This window comes from Populus alba, chromosome 1 (genome assembly GCF_005239225.2).
Source record: "Populus alba chromosome 1, ASM523922v2, whole genome shotgun sequence".
Taxonomy (NCBI): Eukaryota; Viridiplantae; Streptophyta; class Magnoliopsida; order Malpighiales; family Salicaceae; genus Populus; species Populus alba.
This window is the reverse complement of record NC_133284.1, coordinates 34,697,189-34,717,435: the sequence shown is the minus strand read 5'-3', so window position 1 is coordinate 34,717,435 and position 20,247 is coordinate 34,697,189. Positions and strand designations below refer to the sequence as shown.

Below are 20,247 nucleotides of genomic sequence, written 5' to 3'. Positions count from 1 at the left end.
AAGTTTGGAAAATTCTAAGGCTACTCCTTCATCAAGGATCTTTGATTCCTGAGTTTGTGGGGCCTCTTAAGATTTTATTTTTTTATTTTTTACAATAAATGTATTGGCTAATGGAACGCAATCAATAAATTATGTTATTATGAACAATGTAACTTTTATATTTAAAAAGATTTGAGTTGCGATATTTGAAAAAAAAAAAAAAAACATAATTTATTAGGTTTTGTTGTTTTCAACAACACAATTATATAAGTGTGCTATTTTTTAAAATATTTATATATATATATATGCTAGTTTTTTGGTATATGCTATTTCAAAAAAAAAAAAAAAAAACACTCAAACTAATCACTCTCTCATCATGTCACAGAAAAAAATTCTTCAATATCTTGAAATGCAAATTTATTTAGTGTCTCATCCATGTGATTTGCTTAGATTATTGTTAATGTTGTTTAATAATGAAGATTGTTTAGTGTTAGTCTTAACTTCAAGAGATTAATCTTGAATCATTCAATGCAATTGGTTGTCCATCCTTAATCCCAATGATTCACTCCATTTACTTTTCAAGATTTGAACTTGAAACTTTTCAAATCACAAATAATAATAGCTAAGAGATCCTTGAGGATGTCTTGATACCTAATTTATATTAATTTTATGTGATTTGATATCGTTATTATATAGCTCAATCATGTCTAAATTGTGTTAGGAAGCTCATGAACATGAATAAGATGGATCATACTTGAGTATCAAATAATGAGGAAATTGAGAAAAAGAAAAGAAAATGAAATTTTTCTATCCAACTTGTATTGGAGATGTTTTGGATTATGTCACTTCTTCAAGTTAGATCGTATAAATAAGGATTTTAATCTCACAACTTCATAATTGGAAATAGACATGATGATGTTCTTTAATTTCTCATATGTATGTATGTATGTATGTATGTATGTATGGTGGTGGACATGGATCCTTACATAAGGTTTCTTCGTGAGGTAAGCTTGTTCAACTTTGGCCTCCTACGTGTGTGCATAACTATCTTCCTTCATAGGTATATCAAAAACAAAAGGAAAGAAGAGTGCAAATCTCAAAGGAAAGAAGGTTTCTTAATTTTGCTCCCAAACAATTTTTTCATATCATGTTTGTCTCAAAACAATATTTTTTTTTTATTTTTTTATTATAAAAAAAATTAACAAGATTTTTTTGTCTATATATTTTTTTTATAATAAAATTACTTTGTTGCTCTTACAAGCAAAACAATATATTTGGTCCAGAAGCTCTTTTATCTTTTAAATATTATTTGTATAATAAAATCACATTGATACCATTAAAAGCAAAGAGCAATTGAACTTGTATAGAAGGCGTTTTCATCTTTTTATTATATATATATATATATATATATATATATATGCATTGTTCTAAGGGTATTTTTGTGTTTTTCTTATGGTATTTTTTTATTATTTTTTTGGTCGAGATAGTAGCTATTTTGTAATTTTTAAACTTTTAATATTATTTTAAAAAGTTGTTAACGTGTGACAAGTGAAGGCTCTCGCACCATTTAATGGATGCATGTGAGGCCATCCAATTACCAAAATTTATCATCTGCAATGATATTTAAAGCAACGCTTCGTCCTTTTCATGATAGTGGGTTGGGTGTTCATGATGGAGGTGTAATTGGGCATTGGTGACTTTTTTTTTCTTTTCCTCTCTATTTTTTCTCTTCTAGCTTAGAAATTTATGTCAGTCATTTCAAAAATTAATTATGTCCTTCAATTTTTATTTTTATCAACTTTAAACCTCATTCTTTTTTTTTTTATTTGTTTTTCTTTAATGTTTTTTTTTTTAAGTTTAAATTTTTTTCAATTTGACCGCTAAGTATTTTATTTCATTTAGTTTTTTTATTCAATTTAGTTTTCATTTTCTTGATTGTTCTTTTTTGATGTTTTACCCTTTCCAATTTCATCCCTCGTCATTTTATTTATTTTATTTTATCCAATTTTGATCATCATTCTTTTGGTTGTTATTTTTTTTTATTATTTTCTTAATTTCTTTTGTTTTTCAATTTAATGACTAACTATTTTATTTCATTTGATTTGTATACTAGATTTGATCCTCGTTATTTTATGATTGGAAATTTTACTTCGTGATTTTTTCATGCCTTTCTTTTGATTGGATAGTCTCGTTCTCATTACCCAAGTCACTAGTTACGAATATTATCATGTTTTAAGTTAGGTCCTTTTTTAGATCCTTTATTAATTCTTTTTTCAATTTTATCATTTGGTAATGAGTTATTAGGCCTTGAGTTTTATTATTTGTTTCGATTTTCTTTTTATGAGTTTATCCCGATCTTATATCCTAGCTAATGGGTTACTCCAGTTAACTTTGCTTACCTTATGGTTTTTTTTTCTTAGTATTGCTTTTTTTATTAAATTGATTTTTATCTAATTTTATCCTTTGATATTAAATTTTTTACCCTTGAACTTTGTGATTTTTTTTTTTTTTGTAGGATCATCCTAAGTTCGGGTTAGTTAAGTTAACTTAGTTAACTTGCTCTTCTTTTTGTTTTTTTATTCAACTTTGATTTTTTTTTTGCTTGTTTATTTTTTTAAAAAAAATCTAATTTTTTATCACAATATCATTAGCTAGGATCATCCTAGCTAATTTAGTCAAGTTAACTTTGCTTACCTTATGGTTTTTTTTCCTTAGTATTGCTTTTTTTATAAAATTGATTTTTGTCTAATTTTATCATTTGATATTAAATTTTTTACCCTTGAACTTTGTGATTTTTTTTTTTGTAGGATCATCCTAAGTTCGGGTTAGTTAAGTTAACTTAGTTAACTTGCTCTTTTTTTTGTTTTTTTATTCAGCTTTGATCTTTTTTGCTTGTTTATTTTTTTAAAAAAAAAATCTAATTTTTTATCACAATATCATGTTGCAAGTGACATGCTAATCAAGTTTACTTGTGTTAACTTGGGTTTTTTTTTTTTAGCATAACTTTTTTTTTAAATTGATTTTTTTTTTTAATTTTATCATTCAACATTAGGTTATTGGCCTTGAACTTTGTGGTTTTTTTTCATTTGCTTTTTGCAATGTTATCTCGATCTCATATCTTGGATTACATGTTATTCAATTTAACCCGTGTTGACTCGAATTGTAATCGGCTAGACATCCTTTTTGTATTTCATGAAAAAATTGAGCCAACCACAATATTGCGCAGGCCACCTATCTAGTCTGTGACTAAGGCCTCGTTTGTTCTTATCATGGCAATGTGTTTTTGCAAAATTTATTTATTTTTCTTTAAATTATTGTTTTTTTTAGATTGTTTTGATGTAATGATATTAAAAATAAATTAAAAAAATATTGCTTCGATGCATTTCCAAGTAAAAAAAAACTTTGAAAAATAATTGCTATCAAAGTAATAATTAGGCTCAAAATACATAGTAAAAGGAGAGTTTTTTAAACTTAATGAATAAGATTTATTTGAAAATAAAGTTGGAAATAATTATATAGTTGAGTTGGAGTCATAATTGAGGTTTTTTTAAAATAAAAAAAAAAGTAAAAAAACACAAAAAACTTTTTTCATGATGCTCGTATTCGTCTCACTAGATTATCATAAAGGTGGGTAACATTGGATGATCGTGGCCAATACAGACAAAGTGAGGATCAAATTTGTAGAATGTGAATGATTGGTTTCACTTTAACTACTACGGCATGATAAATGCATTTTATATTCCATGGAAGGGATTCATCACCTCTGTCCCCTTCTATGGACTGGTCAAGAGTGTCTTTTTTCTCTCAAATTAGGACAGCAGTGCAAAGGAAAGGCATGTCTCCATGGATGTCGTCATTTGGTTGCTTAATTTTGAAGCTCTTCGCTTGTGTCCTCCTTTAGGTTCTTGTTATTCGTGCCAAATTTAAATCATTCTTATTAAATCCAATATATAAGCTAGATTTTACAAAAGAAAAATTTAAAAATTAATTAACAATATATAACCGGTTTAAAAAACCTAGAATAACCAGCTATATATATATATATATATATATATATATATATATATATATATATATATATATATTAGGAATCAGATTTTATAATATTTTTTAATTTGATTTTTATTGAGTTATCACGATCTCATGATACGAGTTATAAATTTAACAGATTAATCTAGGTTGATCCAAACTATTTTTTTTGTTCTTTTTTAAATTGATTTTTTTTTTTAATTTCATCTTTCAACATTGAGTTTATTGAAAATTATGCTTCATAATTTATTTAGATTTACTTTTTATGAGGTCATCATGGTCTCGTGACTCGATATGTGGTTTGACATGTTAACCCAAATTAATCTAACATGTTGTTATCTTAATATTTATAAATACAAAACCTCATCTTAAATGTCACAATCTAATTTTGGGTTCCCTTAAAATTATCCTTTTCTTTTATACAAAAGAAAAAAACCAGAGAAAAAAGGTTGAAAATTAAAAAAACAAAAACAAATGCAGGAGGCAAGTAATTTGGTTGGCAAGAACAGGATGACGAGAGACCTACATGCATAAATAAGAAACAAAGGCACCAAACTGGATCTTTGACATTTTTAGAAATTCAATTGCACCATTGAAAGACCTAAATGTGAAATGGTAACGCAAATTCAAGGTTAACTTAAATTAATATTGGATGAATTTTCATAAAAATTAAGTACGAGGACCTAATTAGATTTTTAATATTCTAATTTGATTTAATTATTGGTCTAACTAAAGCTTTAATTAATTTTATAAATTAACTTAAATCAAAAGTAAAAGAATTAATTAAGTGTAAAGACTTAATTAGACTTTTAAGGGGTCAAATTAATTTTGCTAAAGACTTAATTGGTGAAAAATTAAGTTTGGAAGTTTAATTAAGAATATTGGAATTTTAGAGGACCATATTTAATGTTCAAAATCTTAATTAGATGATATTAGGGGTGTAATTGTAAGAAAATTAAAGTTTAGGGATATATTAAGGGTCAAATTGAAGAAATTCAGAACCAAGAACCAGAGTGCAACATATGCGTAAATTTAGGGATTGAAATTAATCAAGATCAGTGGTCAATTTGAAAAGAAATTAAAAGTTTAATTGTTAATAGAGGTCACATTGAACAAATTGAAAACTATGGACCAATTTGAACAAGGCACTCAAATTAGAGGAATTCAATCAAAACTTTCAGGGGTGCGATTTAAGAAATTAAGAAGTTTCAAGGGTCAATTGAGGGTGCATGTGCTACAATTAAGCTTTTATATTGGTAAAAAATAGTTTAGAACCATATTTGTATGTTGACAATATGTTATAGACTTTGATTCCTATACATTTTAATATTTCCATGTTTATTGTTGCTTCTGAAGGTTTAAGCATGTAGACATGATTGTACGTGATTTGCATGAATAGGTTTGAGTCTTTTTTCTAGGTTTGAATGCATTTATCTGGGTTTTAGCTTTGTTAGGCATTTTCTTGGTTTATAGGTTAGTATTCTTTGATTGAACATTATCTTAGGTCATATATTTCTATATTGATTTGATAGTTTGTTGGTTCTTATACATGCATAAAAGACTATTGATTACTAATCTAGGGTGCTGATGATTTTAAAAACACTCAAATCATTTCATTTAATCTTTGATTCTTCATTTGTGCTCTTTATAAAAATCAAATAATCGTGATGATTGTTTAATTATTGCCCTAATCCAATCTTACATAATATGGTCTGATCTTGAATCTATGTTTTCTAGGTTTTTCGTGTGTATTATTTGCTATTCATAATAAGATTCAAATGAAAACCTCTTTTGATTTTTAAATTTTTGTTTCGATTTCTGGACTTTATTTTTGGGCTTGGCCCTTTTGGTTAAGAAGTTCAGCCCATATGGCAGGGCTGAGTCCATTTATGCTAAGGTACTGCTTAGGAAACTTAAACACAATATTTTGTTTTTAAGACATGTTTGTCAAATATAGCCTTAAGATATTTTTTTAAGACTCTAATTTTTAGCTAAGGGTATGTTTATCAAACACGCCTTATAGTTTTTTTGCCAAACAAACCTCAAATAATTTCTAAAAAATTATGAAAACCCACGTTGAAAGGCTGAGTACATTTATACTAAGGTAGCATATAGCAAACTTAAACGCAATATTTTGCTTTTAAAGCGTGTTTGCCAAACACAACCTTAAGACATTTTTTAAGCATCTGTTTTTTGGTTAAGGGTGTGTTTGTCAAACACGCCTTATAAATTTTCTAGCAATGTTTATTTTCTACTTTGCCAAACAGACCTCAAATAATTTCTAATTTTTTTTTAAAAAAAATTAGGGACTATTTTAAATTTAATTGTAGGCTTCCCATGTGTTTTCCAACCACCTACGCTGTAAGATACTAGCTTAAGATTAAATATACATTTTTTTCTTCAAATTTTAAGAAAACAAATACAAAAACAAATAAATAAAAATTCCTTATATGAAAAAAAATACAAAATTACATTTTAGTCATGTGTATATGGTCAAATTCTAAAATTTTATTGTATATTTCATATGAAAAATAAAAATTATATTTTTATCATACTTGAAAAAATATGGGAAAAAAAATCAATCAATGGGTATCGCAAAAAAGTTGCGATTATTCATTAAGATTTGACCAACATTTCAAAAACAATATAAAATCATTTTTTAAGATTTGGAATATATATTTTACATAATTTTTGGCTTTATAATGCTTATGTTTTAGCCTGATAAGATAAGGATCTCTTTAACACCGAAGATTTTTACCTTAAATAAACCAATGAATAGAAACTTGATCTTGAAAAAACATAATCAATCAATAATGATGTTTATCATAGGTAGGGTGCATTGGGGGTGATGCGTCTTACTCATGCACAACCAATCTTCTTATCCAGACTCTAGTAAACAATTATGTTTTCTAATAATTATAATATTAGGTGGTGATTCAGAACACTATTAATCATGTTTTTTTTATGATTAATTCCCAACACTTCCAACATTCCTTTTAATCTTGGAGCCATACCAGCCATCCAGCATCGTGCATGACATGATATTAAATTTTTTTTGTGTCAAACTATATTTTCATCGGTAATCCAAATTGTTTTTGGACCCACTAAGAAAACCAAGTTACATCAAATCATTTCCATACAATTTAATTATTTTTTTTCTATTGCAAAAAAAATTAGAATGCTAAGATATATTTTTATATTAAAAAAAAAATTAATCCAACCAATATCATAGCACATACCAATAGTCTAGTGAATATATAATAATTAAAAGAAGAACCGACATATCACAAATTTAGCGACCCGAACCACTCCCCTTTTAATTGTCCATCATAGTTTTTTAGTTTCTTATTGAAACCTATAGGCAGCCCATGGTTCAAATGACTAATAAAACTGTATGTGCGTGAATGGTTACATGGGCCTGAAAGCCTTATTTATAATGCTCCTTAAGAGCATGCGACGACCAATTTAAATTAAGGCTTACAGTTGAAGCCCAGCCCATTTCCAGATAGACGAAGGGTTGCTTTCAATTTATCATGATGGGTGGGCCAGGCCTGAAAAACAAAACGTGAGTCTTGGAAAAAAAAATACTCGATTGTGTTTGATATTATGGTTGCTATTGTAATTGTGATTTGAAAAGAAAAATTATTTTATAAAATATATTTTTAATTGAGGTTAGTTTGAAAAAAATATATGTTTGGTTAAAATTACGGTTGAAATTGAGGTTGAACAAAAAATAATTTAAAGTGTTTGATTAATAATGATTTCAAAATTGAGGTTATAAAATACTTTTAAAAAATAGATATTAATATTGATGATTTTTAATTTAAATATTGTAAATTTAACTATTGTTATTACATCATGAAATAAATAATATTTTATATAAAATATTATTTATTGTTCCATTAAACTATTTACAATTCCATCACGTATGAAATACATCTGACAAAGACTATAGTTTTTTTTGGTTTTTTAAGCGTGCAATAATATCATGTAAAATATAATCAGGAATAAAATTGGGATTGCAATTAAATTCTGCAAATGTTACGTCATCAAGTGATCTCTATTTAATTTATGTAGTGTCATTGAGTAATATTAAATACTAATTTTTTTGAATAAAATAATTTTTTTAAAAAATAATTTTTATTTTTTATGTTACTGGACATTGTTTTGTTATCAGTGTAGCAATGCTACACTTCGATCATTTACCATACAGTGTAGCAATACACTTTTCATGCTAATTAATTAGAATGATCAGGCGCCCAGTTGGCCATTGTTTACTATTAAATGAAAAGCAGCGGAAAGATGCTTTGTGAAAATTATGTTTAAAATGCAGTAAAATGTGAGACCCATAAATATTAAAACCTTTTTTTTTTTTTTTTTTTATTATCAAACATGCAAGAGCTACATTTTATTTAAAACATAATCACAACTATATAAACAAACGCACTCGAAGTCAAATATCGAACAAAAGTTCAGCTCAAGTGTAAGTAGGCTCAACAAGATTCAAGCCCAGACTTATATTTATTCGATTACATTAAAACTTTAAAAGCATAACCCACCTCCATCCCCCCCACCTCTCCCAAAACAATAGTATAATAAAGGAATTTTTTTTTTTTGACAGAAAGCCTTTTATACTCTATTGCTTTGTAATGTTGTCCCTAGCGCTAGCTCAATTCAAAGGCAAAACCCGAAAACTTGTTTAAAAAAAAAAAAAATCAAGAAAAAGAAAGGGCAGGGGATCATCAATTTGTGTTAATTAATAGAGAAGAACAAAAAAATGGGTGGTGTTGTGCGGGTTGTGATTCTCTCTCTCGTCAGCACATAAAGATGAAGAGAATAGGGTAGTGTTTGGTTACTGTTCTAAAAAATAAAAATAAAAATAGATGTATTTGATATTTAAGGTTGTTGTTATGGTTGTGGTTTTAAAAAAATAATGAGGTTTTTAGAAAAATCTATGGTTGAAATTGAGAATTGAACACAAAGGTTATAAAATAATTAAAAAATTATTTTTAATTTAAATATTGTAGATTTAATTACTATAATTACATTATGCAATAAATAATATTGATATCAAATATTTTTTATTATTTCATTAAAGTATATGCAATGTCATTACATACGAAATCTATCTAACAATGACTATTTTTTTATGGTTTCTTAAGCACGTAACAACAAAAATTGAATTTTTTGCTACGTTATCAAGTAGCGATCTCCTTCTAATTTTTTGAATAAAACACAATTAAAATAAAAATAAAAATTGATTTTTTTTTAACTAGGTCGGACTCGGCAAAAACATAATTGGAATTGCGATCAAATTTCACAAATACTACGTCATTATGCAATATCCTTCTAATTTATGTAGTGTTATTAAATAATATTAAATACTAGTTTTTTGAGTAAAACTCAATTTTTTTAAAAAAAAATTTTTTTTACAATTTCATTACGTATAAAATTCATTCGACAAGAACTACAGTTTTCATAATTTTTTGACCATGCAATAAAATTAGGTAAAATATTATCATGAATAAAATTAAGCTTACAGTACGAGTAAATTTAATTCACCTTAAACTAATTTTTTTTTAAAAATAAAAATATTGTTCACGTTCAGTGCGAGTAAGCATTGTTAACTACATTGGTTTTTCAGAAAAAAAAAACTTTTCATGTGAATAGTGCAAGTGAATTAATTCACTGGCACTGGTTTTTCAAAATATATATTAATAAAAAATACTGTTCACGGAACAGTGCGAGTGAATTACAATTAACTTGCACTGTTCATTTTAGTGGCCATGGAAGACGAGAAGTAGCAAAATGTTGCTTTAATTGTCCATTAACCAAATGTTTATTAGCGTGGTTGTGGGTGAACCTCACCTGTAGCCACGTTACTAAACGAGCACTAAGTGTGTTTGGTTAAAAAGATATAGATAAATACATAAAAATAAATATGTTTTTGGGACAATTTTAAGGAGAGTTTATGTATTTTCAAAATAAGAAGTATATAGATAACATGTCTTCAGAGATAATATTTATTATTTTTTATCCTTAAATATCATTGTAAAAAATTTTAATTAAAAAATTATTCAACTAAGACATGTAAAGATAAAAATGGTTATTAAGATAGTTTTAAAAGCCAGCTTGAGGGTCAATTCAGGGTAAAGCTCGGGTCACAAGTCAAGTTAACTCGAATTGACTAGAGTCAGCATAAGAATAAAAGTGGTTATTATCATAGTTTTAAAATTCGATTTGGAAGTCGATCTAGGGCAAGACCCAAGTCATAAGTGGGGTTGACCGTTGACACGAGTCAATGTAAGGACATAAATGATTATTATTATAATTTTAAAACCCGACTCAAGGGTTGATCAGAGGCAAGACCCGAGTTGTATGTCAAGAGAGTCGATATAAAATAAAAATGATTATTATCATAGTTCTATAACTTGATTTGGGGGTTCACTCGGGGCAAAGGGTCACAAATTAAAAGGGTCAACCCAGGTTAACCCGAGTCAACCTAGGTTAACCCGAGTCAATGTAAGGATAAAAGTTGTTATTATCATAGTTTTAAAACTACACTCGGGGGATTAATTAGGGCAAGGTCCAAGTTACATGTCGGGAGGGTCAACCTGGGTTGATCCGAGTCAGCATACCAATAAAAATAATTAATATCATAATTTTAAAACTTGACTAGGGATTCAACCAAGGCAAGGTTTAGGGTCATAAGGGGATTGTCAACTTATCAGTCGATTTTGGTTTTATAACTAGGGTTATTATAATATTATTAATTTCAACACTCAAAATTTAATTATATAAAAAATAATATTTAATTATAAAAAATACATATAAAAGGTAAAATAGATTTGTTTTATGTCTTGTCTACTGAAACTAAATAGTAAAGACAATCATTTTATTATGTACATCACCACTAAATACAATTTTATTTTTGTCTTTTTTGTTTTGTTAAAATAACCAAACGCTGCCTAGAAGTAGGCAATTTTATAGGGGGTGAAAAGGGAGGGAAGGAGTTTTTTTTTTATTTCGTGGGTGTTTGCGTGCACCACGACTAATCCCACGACCCACTGGCAAACCCAGTGAGCACACAATTTTGAACCCTGGTGCAGGGAAGGGAACAAGCCCCTTCCACCACTAGGCCAATACCTCAAGTGCGAAGGAGTTTCTTTTTGCTAGACATATTAATTACTTGGGTTAAACTTAGCATAATAAAATTTCTTGATAAATTCCAACATTTAATATTTCTCATTTAAGTGTAAAAAAAAAAAAAAGAGTAAAGAGCACGGTGTTTTACTACATATATAACGATATAATGTTGTTTAAGAATTACTTCAACAATTTATTGGATAATATTCTAAATTGTTTATTGGAAACAAAACAACCTCGTTTAGTGTGTTTATAAATAATAGAACATTGTTTTTTTCTAAAAAAATTAAATAATTTTAAAGATGCTAAAAACCTCTTTTCACAATTAATTTATGTTATTTTTTTCTCACAAGATAAACTAAACAAAGTCTAATATATAAAAATAAAGCCTTATATATATATATATATATATGATAGACAAAAAACAATTCTGATGGGGGATGTCCATCCCTCCATAGTAAAAACAAGACTTGTATGTTTTCCTTTACTTGAATGCAATTCAAGAATTCATAAAAAAATAAAAAATAATTGTTACAGCTTTAGAACATAGGTATTTATATAGTTATTAAATCTAATCCATCGTCTTTAGGCTGAATAGAAAATTTGATGATGCAAAACTAAAGAAAAATTAGGTTTATAATTGAACCATCCATAATACTAAACAGCTGAAAGTAAGACTTGATAAACAACTATAAGGAACAATACAAAGAAAAACAAAATACAAAGATACCTACTTCCTTAATTACTTAGACTTAATATTATTATTAGACCATGCACTAATACAAGCTGAACTTATCTTTATGTATCATAACCTGTATAGGTTAAACATTTTTTGATAGCCAGTATAACCAAGAACAAAGATGAAACAAAGTTATTTAAAAGCTTTTTTTCATATTAGGTTGAATCTCACTAAAAACTAATTCATTTCTAGCTAGCCAAATAAATACTCCAAGCAATGCCAAAAGATAAGAGTTGTCTTGTCTTCTTCAGAAATTTTCCAAAAACTTAGTCCATAGTTCCCATGCAAATGGGCAATGAATCAGTAGATGCCTTGTTGTTTACATATCAATTGTACATAAAGGACACACCAAAAGCTCCATTGATATCAGACCCTTTTGACTTCAGAAAGCTCAGGTACATATTCTGCCTTGAACCGCCAACCAAATAAAATTCTGTATTTTTTATGGACCTTTGTCTGGAAAGAAGAGACACCATTGAATTCAATTCTGTCAATCAAAGAAGAACAACTCTTGACTGTAAAGTTACCATATAGACATAAATTCCGTATCTTTAATCCATTTCTATCTTGAAGTAGATTAGCCGACGAGAGTAGTTGATGAAGAGCTTCAACATGTTCAGATTCATAAACATGCAAAGGCCTCTCCTGGTTCTGATATTGTTGTTGCTGTCATGCATATAAGCACGAACAGTCTCAGAAAAGACAGCTTGGTGGTTGTATTTCCTAGCCATTTGCTGATACAATTTTGCATGGATGTAGTCATTTCCTCTCCTGGTTTTATAACCGAGACTATTCCAAATGCTTGATAATATTGAACTTAGAAGAGGTAAACTATTATCAAAGACTGTCGAATACTTCTTACAAACAATCTGTTTCCATTTGTCTTGAGCTGGACTACAAAGCTAGCCTCCATGACCGCTTGAATAGAGGTGCCTTGTTCTTACTCATCAAAGAGTCAATACCTAATCCTCCTCTTCTTTTTCTCTAATCACAACATTCCATTAAACCTTACAGATCTTCCTTTGTTACACAACGCTAGCCCAAAGAAATCGCGTTGGATTTCCGTTAAAATGTTGTAAACACCCTTAGACATTAAGAAAATATATAGACACAAAATAAAGAGGTAATGAATTAAGTACTCTGTATTATGCATATCCTTCCTACCATGCTAAGCATCTTACCCTTTCATGTTGAAATTTTGCTTTAGAATTTTGCAATGACTGGCTTCCATTTTGACATTCTCATTGGATTAGCATTGTCATTCTATTAGCTATTCTCTGGGTTTATCAGTTTATAGAAAGAAACAAACATAAAAATACTCATGACACACCAAAACTAATAAAAATATCTTCATTTAAAATGTTTTTCTCCTCTATATATATATATATATGTTTGTTTCTTTCTTCAAACCGGTAAACTCATGACACACCAAAAATAATAAAAATATTTTCATTTAAGATTTTTTTCTCTTAAATATATTTATTTTTTTCTTCAAAATAGCTTCAGTAAACTGCTAATAAGATGTTATTAATTAGTTATTCATTAAGCATCATAAAATTTTTCATGTCCATATTATTAATCTATTCGAACCCAATCAATCTAATCTGGATCCAATTAACTTGGCTAGATCATGTGATTTGCTAAAAACTAACCTATTAAAAAGCAAAACAAAAATTATTTTTTTTTCTTTTCCGTTATTTACTTAAAACAACCCAGTTTTGTGTGTTGTTATTTGGTGACACTGGTCCATGATTAGTGTAAGTTTGAATTAAATTGGTTCATCAGGAGGTGTACCTCTAGTAGTTGTGTTATCCCGTTCTTGCAATCTTGCTAGGGTTAAGTCCGGTTTAATACATCCATCAAATAGCTACATGAATTCCACACAAACACACACTTCGATATTTGTATGTATGTCTTTAGATATATAATAAGATAGTTGAGATTAGATAATTATATCAATTGCTAGTGTGTAACATTTGTGGAATGATATTGGGCTCACAAATCAAATAAAACCCTAGTGAAATCCAGCCAAGACCAAGGTGGATGTGCAAACTAGTGGTGCCTCTAGCCTAGTACGTACAGACAAAAGCTTAGCTTATATCCTATTTCTTATCACAACAAATACAGAAAGCCATTGGATTCAGAAAAGAAAGTACACAAAAAGCACAAGAACACCACTTTTCTGTATGGATAACTTAATTTCTGAAGCTTATCCACATTATGAACACGCTAGACAGACGCGATATGATCATGAATAGCTAGATTCTTGCCAAGCTTTTCTTGACCTTTACGTTTAATTTAATCACTTTCCTAGCAATACCACTTTGAAGGTTTTATATACAAAGATTCTACAAAGATCTAGCATACAATGTTACTTTTATTCATAGCCACAAGGAGAAGCTAATATATTAAACTCAGATTGCAAATCTGACCACTTGCTTTCCAACTTGATGCAAAACTAACAGGACCATTCTTTTCCTAATTGCGGGAGAGGATGCAGGGTGTGATGGATGATCAGAAGGCCACCTCGTGATGGTTTTAGTCTAAAATATTATTTTAGATTAGAGTGTGTGAGAGTTGGTAGACAGGAAAATTAATGGCAAAAAGGTATTAATGGATATTACATGGAATGAATATTGTCCACATTATTGTTCGATTAATTAGAATTCTAAGAGCTAGCATCTAGTGGAAGCAAATTTCTCTTTGGAATATTGACTCAGGCATGATTCACAAAAAGTAATATCAAAGAAAATGTAATCAGGGCAAGAAACAAGGCCCTGAGTTGCACTGCTAATTAAGCTGCTCTCCTTTCGAGTTTGGGTAGGTCATATATTGATTTTATCTTCTTTCTTCGTGTTTGACAAATGGTAGGCTAGTTACCGTTGGTTCAAGAAAACGTATACACTAGCCAAAAAGAGGATACAGAATACAGAAAGTGGGAAGTTATGTCATTTTGAGCTCCATTACTACCTTTTTTCCAGCACCCATCTTGGACTAATTTTTTAAAAAGCAAAACAAATTAAAAAATTAAAAGGGCGAAAAATATTTGAAATGTGTTTTAAACCTAACCTAGTAGGTAAATTTTAAAATATCACAATCTATTTGTCTAACTTAAGCTTCCTACTAAATTAAATGGGATGAATTAAATTAATTGATTTCATGAGTTCAAATAAAATCTTGATAATCATTAAAAGCATGGTTTGACTTTTTAAAAAACTTCAAGATGACAACTTTGTTCTAAAAAATTATTAAGATAATGATAGATTGGATAAATCTCAGTCTCCCAATGACCCATGTCATTAACTATATTCAGTTTAATAACTTTATTTTTAATTTATTATAAATATATAGTCATAAAATTGAGCACCAACCTAAAAATAAAAACTTATTTGAAACAGTGATAACCCTACAGAAACTAAACAAAAATAAATCATGTAGTTTATTTTTCAACTAGTCCAATATTAAAAGATAAAATCTAGAAAAAAATAATAATTATAGGACAAAAAAATGTATTTGGCCAGTGGGTGAACTCGAAAAACTTATGAACTAGGTGACCCGGTTAACACGTAAAACCTGTAAACTGGGTTATAGACTTCAGTGGGATTATAATTTGTTTTTTTTTCAAAACTATTTTTTTATTTAACTATATGATAAAAAAAAAAAAAGAGGATCACAAAATTAAATACAAACTCAATATTAAGATATTGAAAAAATAATTAAGAAAGAAAAAAATTTTAAACTCGTCAGATTTGCGAACCAGGTCAACCAACCAAACTTGTGAACATGTCTATGGACTTTATATAATTTAATAAATGATTTCTTTTTAAAACTATTTTTTTACAATATGAGAAAAAAGATAAATGAAAAAAAGAGAGGGTAAAGTTCAATAAAAAAAATAGAGAAAAAAGATACCTTAACTAACCCATTATGGCTTCGTAGTTTTTTTCTTAAACAAAAACAAAATTGAAAAAAATTAAGAGACAAAAATAGATTAAAATATTTAATATCATAATATAGGTCATTTACCTAGTTATGTTTAATGAATTTGTTTATTAAAATCTTTTTGATATAGAAATTGATATTCACATAAGATTTATTGAATAAATCAAAAAGAAAAAAACATATTATGCAAGGTCGTACATATTAAAAATATTATAAAAAAGTAAATATTTTTTATTTCTAAAAATAAATTTAATATATATACAATATAAAAATTAATAAATGAATATTCTAATCTTTTCAAAAATTAAACACATCTAATATAAGTAAAAAATAATTACTATTTTAAAAATGATAAATACGCAAAAAAAAAATCCTAGATAAGTAAAATACAGACTTAAAAATTATTTATAAATATAAAAAAGCTTTAAATTATAAAAACAAAAAAACAAAACTACACACACATATAAGGTTAGGCCTAGTGCCTAGCCATGAATAAAGAGGCTGCACGCGAGCATGAATTTCTTTTTTGTAAGACAATGAGGTGGATGGCATTCAATTTGACAAAAATAGATGGTGCGTTGTCTGTCTAAGAAGACGACGAGTCTTCTAGAATCTCTAGATTTCGGTTGTTAAGGCGGCCGGAAAATTAGGACGGTTGAGTTTTTCTTCAACAAACCTATTTTCAATACAAAACACCAAGAAAACACCCTAATAATCTTGTTAAACCAACCCTTAACCTCCAAAAGTGCAAGAAACCACTTTGAAACCAAAAATTAACTCGAAACTCAATTTCTTCTAGGGCATAGATCTTTATTTTTTCATTTGCAAGGTAGAAAAACACCTAATTCAAACTCCTCTTGTTATATGAAACTATTTGGAACAAAAGTCTAATGTTTTGTTGGTCAGAATCGTATAAATGACATCTTTCTTTCTCTTAGTCAGAATTTAGTTATTTCCTCTCTCCTCTCACTTAATAAGAATTGAAAAAAAAATAAAAATAAAGTTTAGTATTGAAAATAATTTTCTAAAATTAGAGGAACCAATCATCTAACAACTAAAATAGATAAGGAATCAAATATTATTTTCAAACAAAATTGAAAGGTATAATTTTATTTTACTTGTGTTTTTCACTTTAGTTCCTTGTTTTTTTAATTTAATCATTTCTTTAAAAAACATGCAATTAAATGTTAATTTGGCTAATAATGGTGTAATCGTGCAAAAAAAAGTTTGGAAAGAAATTGAATTTTATTTTAAAATCATTAATCCAATGAACAGTAATATGTTAAATGATGAACAATCATTTTAGAACAGTAAAAACGATACACCATTTAGTTTGTGTTATGATTTTACACAGTAGCTAAGATTCTAGATATTCTCTTACAAAATATCTTTAGGTACCTACTGTACCATGATTGAAGTTCGGACAAGGTCAAAAAGAGCATCAGTTGCTGGTAGGAATAAGGGACTACACGTTCAAAAAGTGTTAACAAAAGGCCCTCCCTCCCTCTCGAATCTTAACAGATAAACACTATCTCTCCGATAGAGAAACTCCATGACCATTTCTTGGACTGTAGGTCCCAGCAGGTACGATTTGCTGATATGATTCAATCGGAAAAGGCAACCGCGCACTTTGCAGCCGAAAGTGGGATGGACACGTTTCGAATTGAAGTCCGATTGAAGCATGGTTATCAACCCGACCCGAGAACCCGTGTTGTGGGTTGGCGACTTAGGAAGTAAACCAAATCTATCCCAAAACAACTTCATTATTTCATGCTTTTAAGAGCATTGAAACAATATAATTTCAGCTCTTCCCCCCCCCCCCCCATGATATAGTTTTAGATAAAAATTAAAACAAATCTTTAAAATTAACTTATTAGATCACCCAAATTTCATCAAGTATATGCCTAACCAGATTTAAGTTAACTTAATATAGACCAAACTTCATATTGATGAGGGCTACGTACGTTGACAACTATAAATTAAAGTATTAAAAAGTGTAGTAGCTCAATTAACATTCTCGTCCTTCTACTCTGAAAAGCTTTCAGCTAATTTTGAAAGAAAAAGTTTTAAATTAAAAAATAAAAGTAAAAAGTACTGATCATTAAGTGGGAGATCCACATAAAATAGAAGATAAATCATGATGTGGGGGCATAAAATCTCAGATATTCTTAAACTTCCAATACAAGAGGTGAATCCAAGCAATCCAAGATCGATCGTTCATTAAAAAGCAAACTCAAAAGGTTTATTCTTTTCCTTCTATATATATAATCCCACTACAAGAAGTAAAATCCAAACTCTTCATAATCATAACACAAATGTCTACCACTTTTTCTACATCCCCTCCTCTACTCTCCCAACAATTTCTTGGGGATTTTCACCCAAGAAAACTGTTACTACACGACCCTCTTTCCCAACCATCTTCCATTGCGTCTCCTTCGCCTTCTGGTAACATCCAAGATCCATTGAATCCTAATGCCAATGGCGACAAGCACTTCGATATAAATGTTGTTATGGTCCTTATAGTCCTAATATGTGCGCTCCTTGTTTCACTTGGACTAAATTATTTCATAAGGTGTGCAGTGAGGTGCTCATATTTAAATGGAAATTCTTCCAATAGAGGGATCAAGAAAAAAGCCTTGAGAACTTTTCCTATAGAGAATTACTCCCCAGAGAAGAGTAAAATGCCAGGGCTGGACACACAATGTGTCATATGCATATCAGAGTTTGTACACGGTGATCGAGTTCGAATTTTGCCCAAGTGTAGCCATGGATTTCACGTGAAGTGCATTGATGAGTGGCTTCGCTCACACTCATCTTGCCCTACATGCAGGCACTGCCTTATGGAGACGTGCCAAAAGATTGCTGGTGTTAGTCAGGCTAGCTCATCGGAACAACCACCTTCTGTGGCGCAAGAAAGAGTTGTGAACATTGCACCCCTAGAGCGTGAAGGTTTGGTCTCCAATTACAGGGAAGCCAGCTAAGTCAAATTTCTGTCTTTTGGCCATCAAGTTAAAATCTACATAAGGTTACCCAATTTGAATTTCAAAGCTGTCGAATGACCCAGATTGAAGTGGTTGCTAATTCAGGGGCCAAAATGATATTCCTCTACCAACGAATTTGGCTGGCAAAATTAAATGATTTTATTAATGACAAGTGCCGAAGGTGGTGGATGAGTGGTATTGCACTTGTTATCCTCTGATGTTGAAATTTGGAATATGCCACTCAATGTGTGAAGGAAAAAGAACTAAAATCTTGGCTGATGAAAGAACTTCACTTTTTTTTTCAACCCATAAAATTTGTTTTTGAGTACGACTAGCTAGACTTGAACATGAGATTCTCACTATATATTTACACTAGTTTGGAGCTGTAACTTTTTGTTTTGGGGGAGAAATTCGGAGAATCATCCCTTTTTGCTGTGTATATATACTTCTTGTTGGTGATATCAAATACAGTCTATGTTTTCGCGACAAAATTCCTACATTGGCGAGGTTACTTGTAAAATTGACAAGAAAATATGTTTCATGGCACCGGTGCCTGTAAAAAAATAGCATTATTATGATTATACACAATCCCACCTTTATCTTATACTTAACTATAGAATAAGGTCATTAGATTTAAATTCATTACATTTAAATTCATGGTTGTATAATTATTAAAATTTTAATATTATATTAAAAAATTGTTTTAATTTAAAAATTTTAAATTAGATATGATATTCCAAAAATAATTTTTATAATACCTTTTTTCTATAAGTTTCTGAAGATATTTCTCTTTTTCGCGCATGGCAACTAGCCTAGTGAAGTTATAATCAAGTGCATAATAGCTTCATATGAACCACGTAACAATCAACCATGCCAGTCAACAATTCCTCCTATACTTAACTTTCAACATAAAAAAATTATTTAGGATGTAAAAATAAATATACTTAATGAGTGTTTGTTTTGTAGTTTAACTACAAAAACAAACACTCAATTATGTGTGACATATAAAATTTCTTATATATATTACTCTTCAAAGTTGTATACAAATTTATAGATTCCTGAATATATTTAATTTTTCATTTTCACATAGACATTTGTTTAAAATCTTGCTAATTGGAATCATTTGCTTAATGTTTTTTTTGGACCATCGAGGCATTAAGAAGGCACGTGTGCCTCTGTGTGTTGTTTCATAAGGTCCCAAAATGAATATCTTTTAGAATCTAAAAAGATTATTCTTATCTCCAAAAATAAGATACAATTAAGAGTGTATTTGGTATTGTGGTAATTTTTGTAGCTGTAGTTTGAAAAAAAAATTATTTTATAAAAAATACTTTTGATTGAGGTTGGTTTAGTATTTATATATATTTGGTTAAAACTGTAGTTGAAATTGAGGTTAAATAAAAAGTAATTTAATATGTTTGGTTAAATATA

General features: G+C 28.8%; 1 protein-coding gene across 1 annotated transcript; it reads left to right on the top strand.

Annotated features, from left to right (window-relative positions):
• Window positions 1-18,021: 18,021 nt before the first annotated feature.
• On the top strand, window positions 18,022-19,282 carry LOC118055329 (RING-H2 finger protein ATL78). Its single transcript, XM_035067197.2, has one exon. It carries the CDS (start codon window positions 18,151-18,153, stop codon window positions 18,814-18,816), a length of 666 nt encoding a protein of 221 aa, XP_034923088.1. The 5' UTR covers window positions 18,022-18,150; the 3' UTR covers window positions 18,817-19,282.
• The last annotated feature ends 965 nt before the right edge of the window (window positions 19,283-20,247 follow it).

Bases quoted from the DNA above. Each gene is read 5' to 3' on its own strand.
- LOC118055329 (XM_035067197.2), top strand. From the start codon at position 18,151: ATGTCTACCACTTTTTCTACATCCCCTCCTCTACTCTCCCAACAATTT.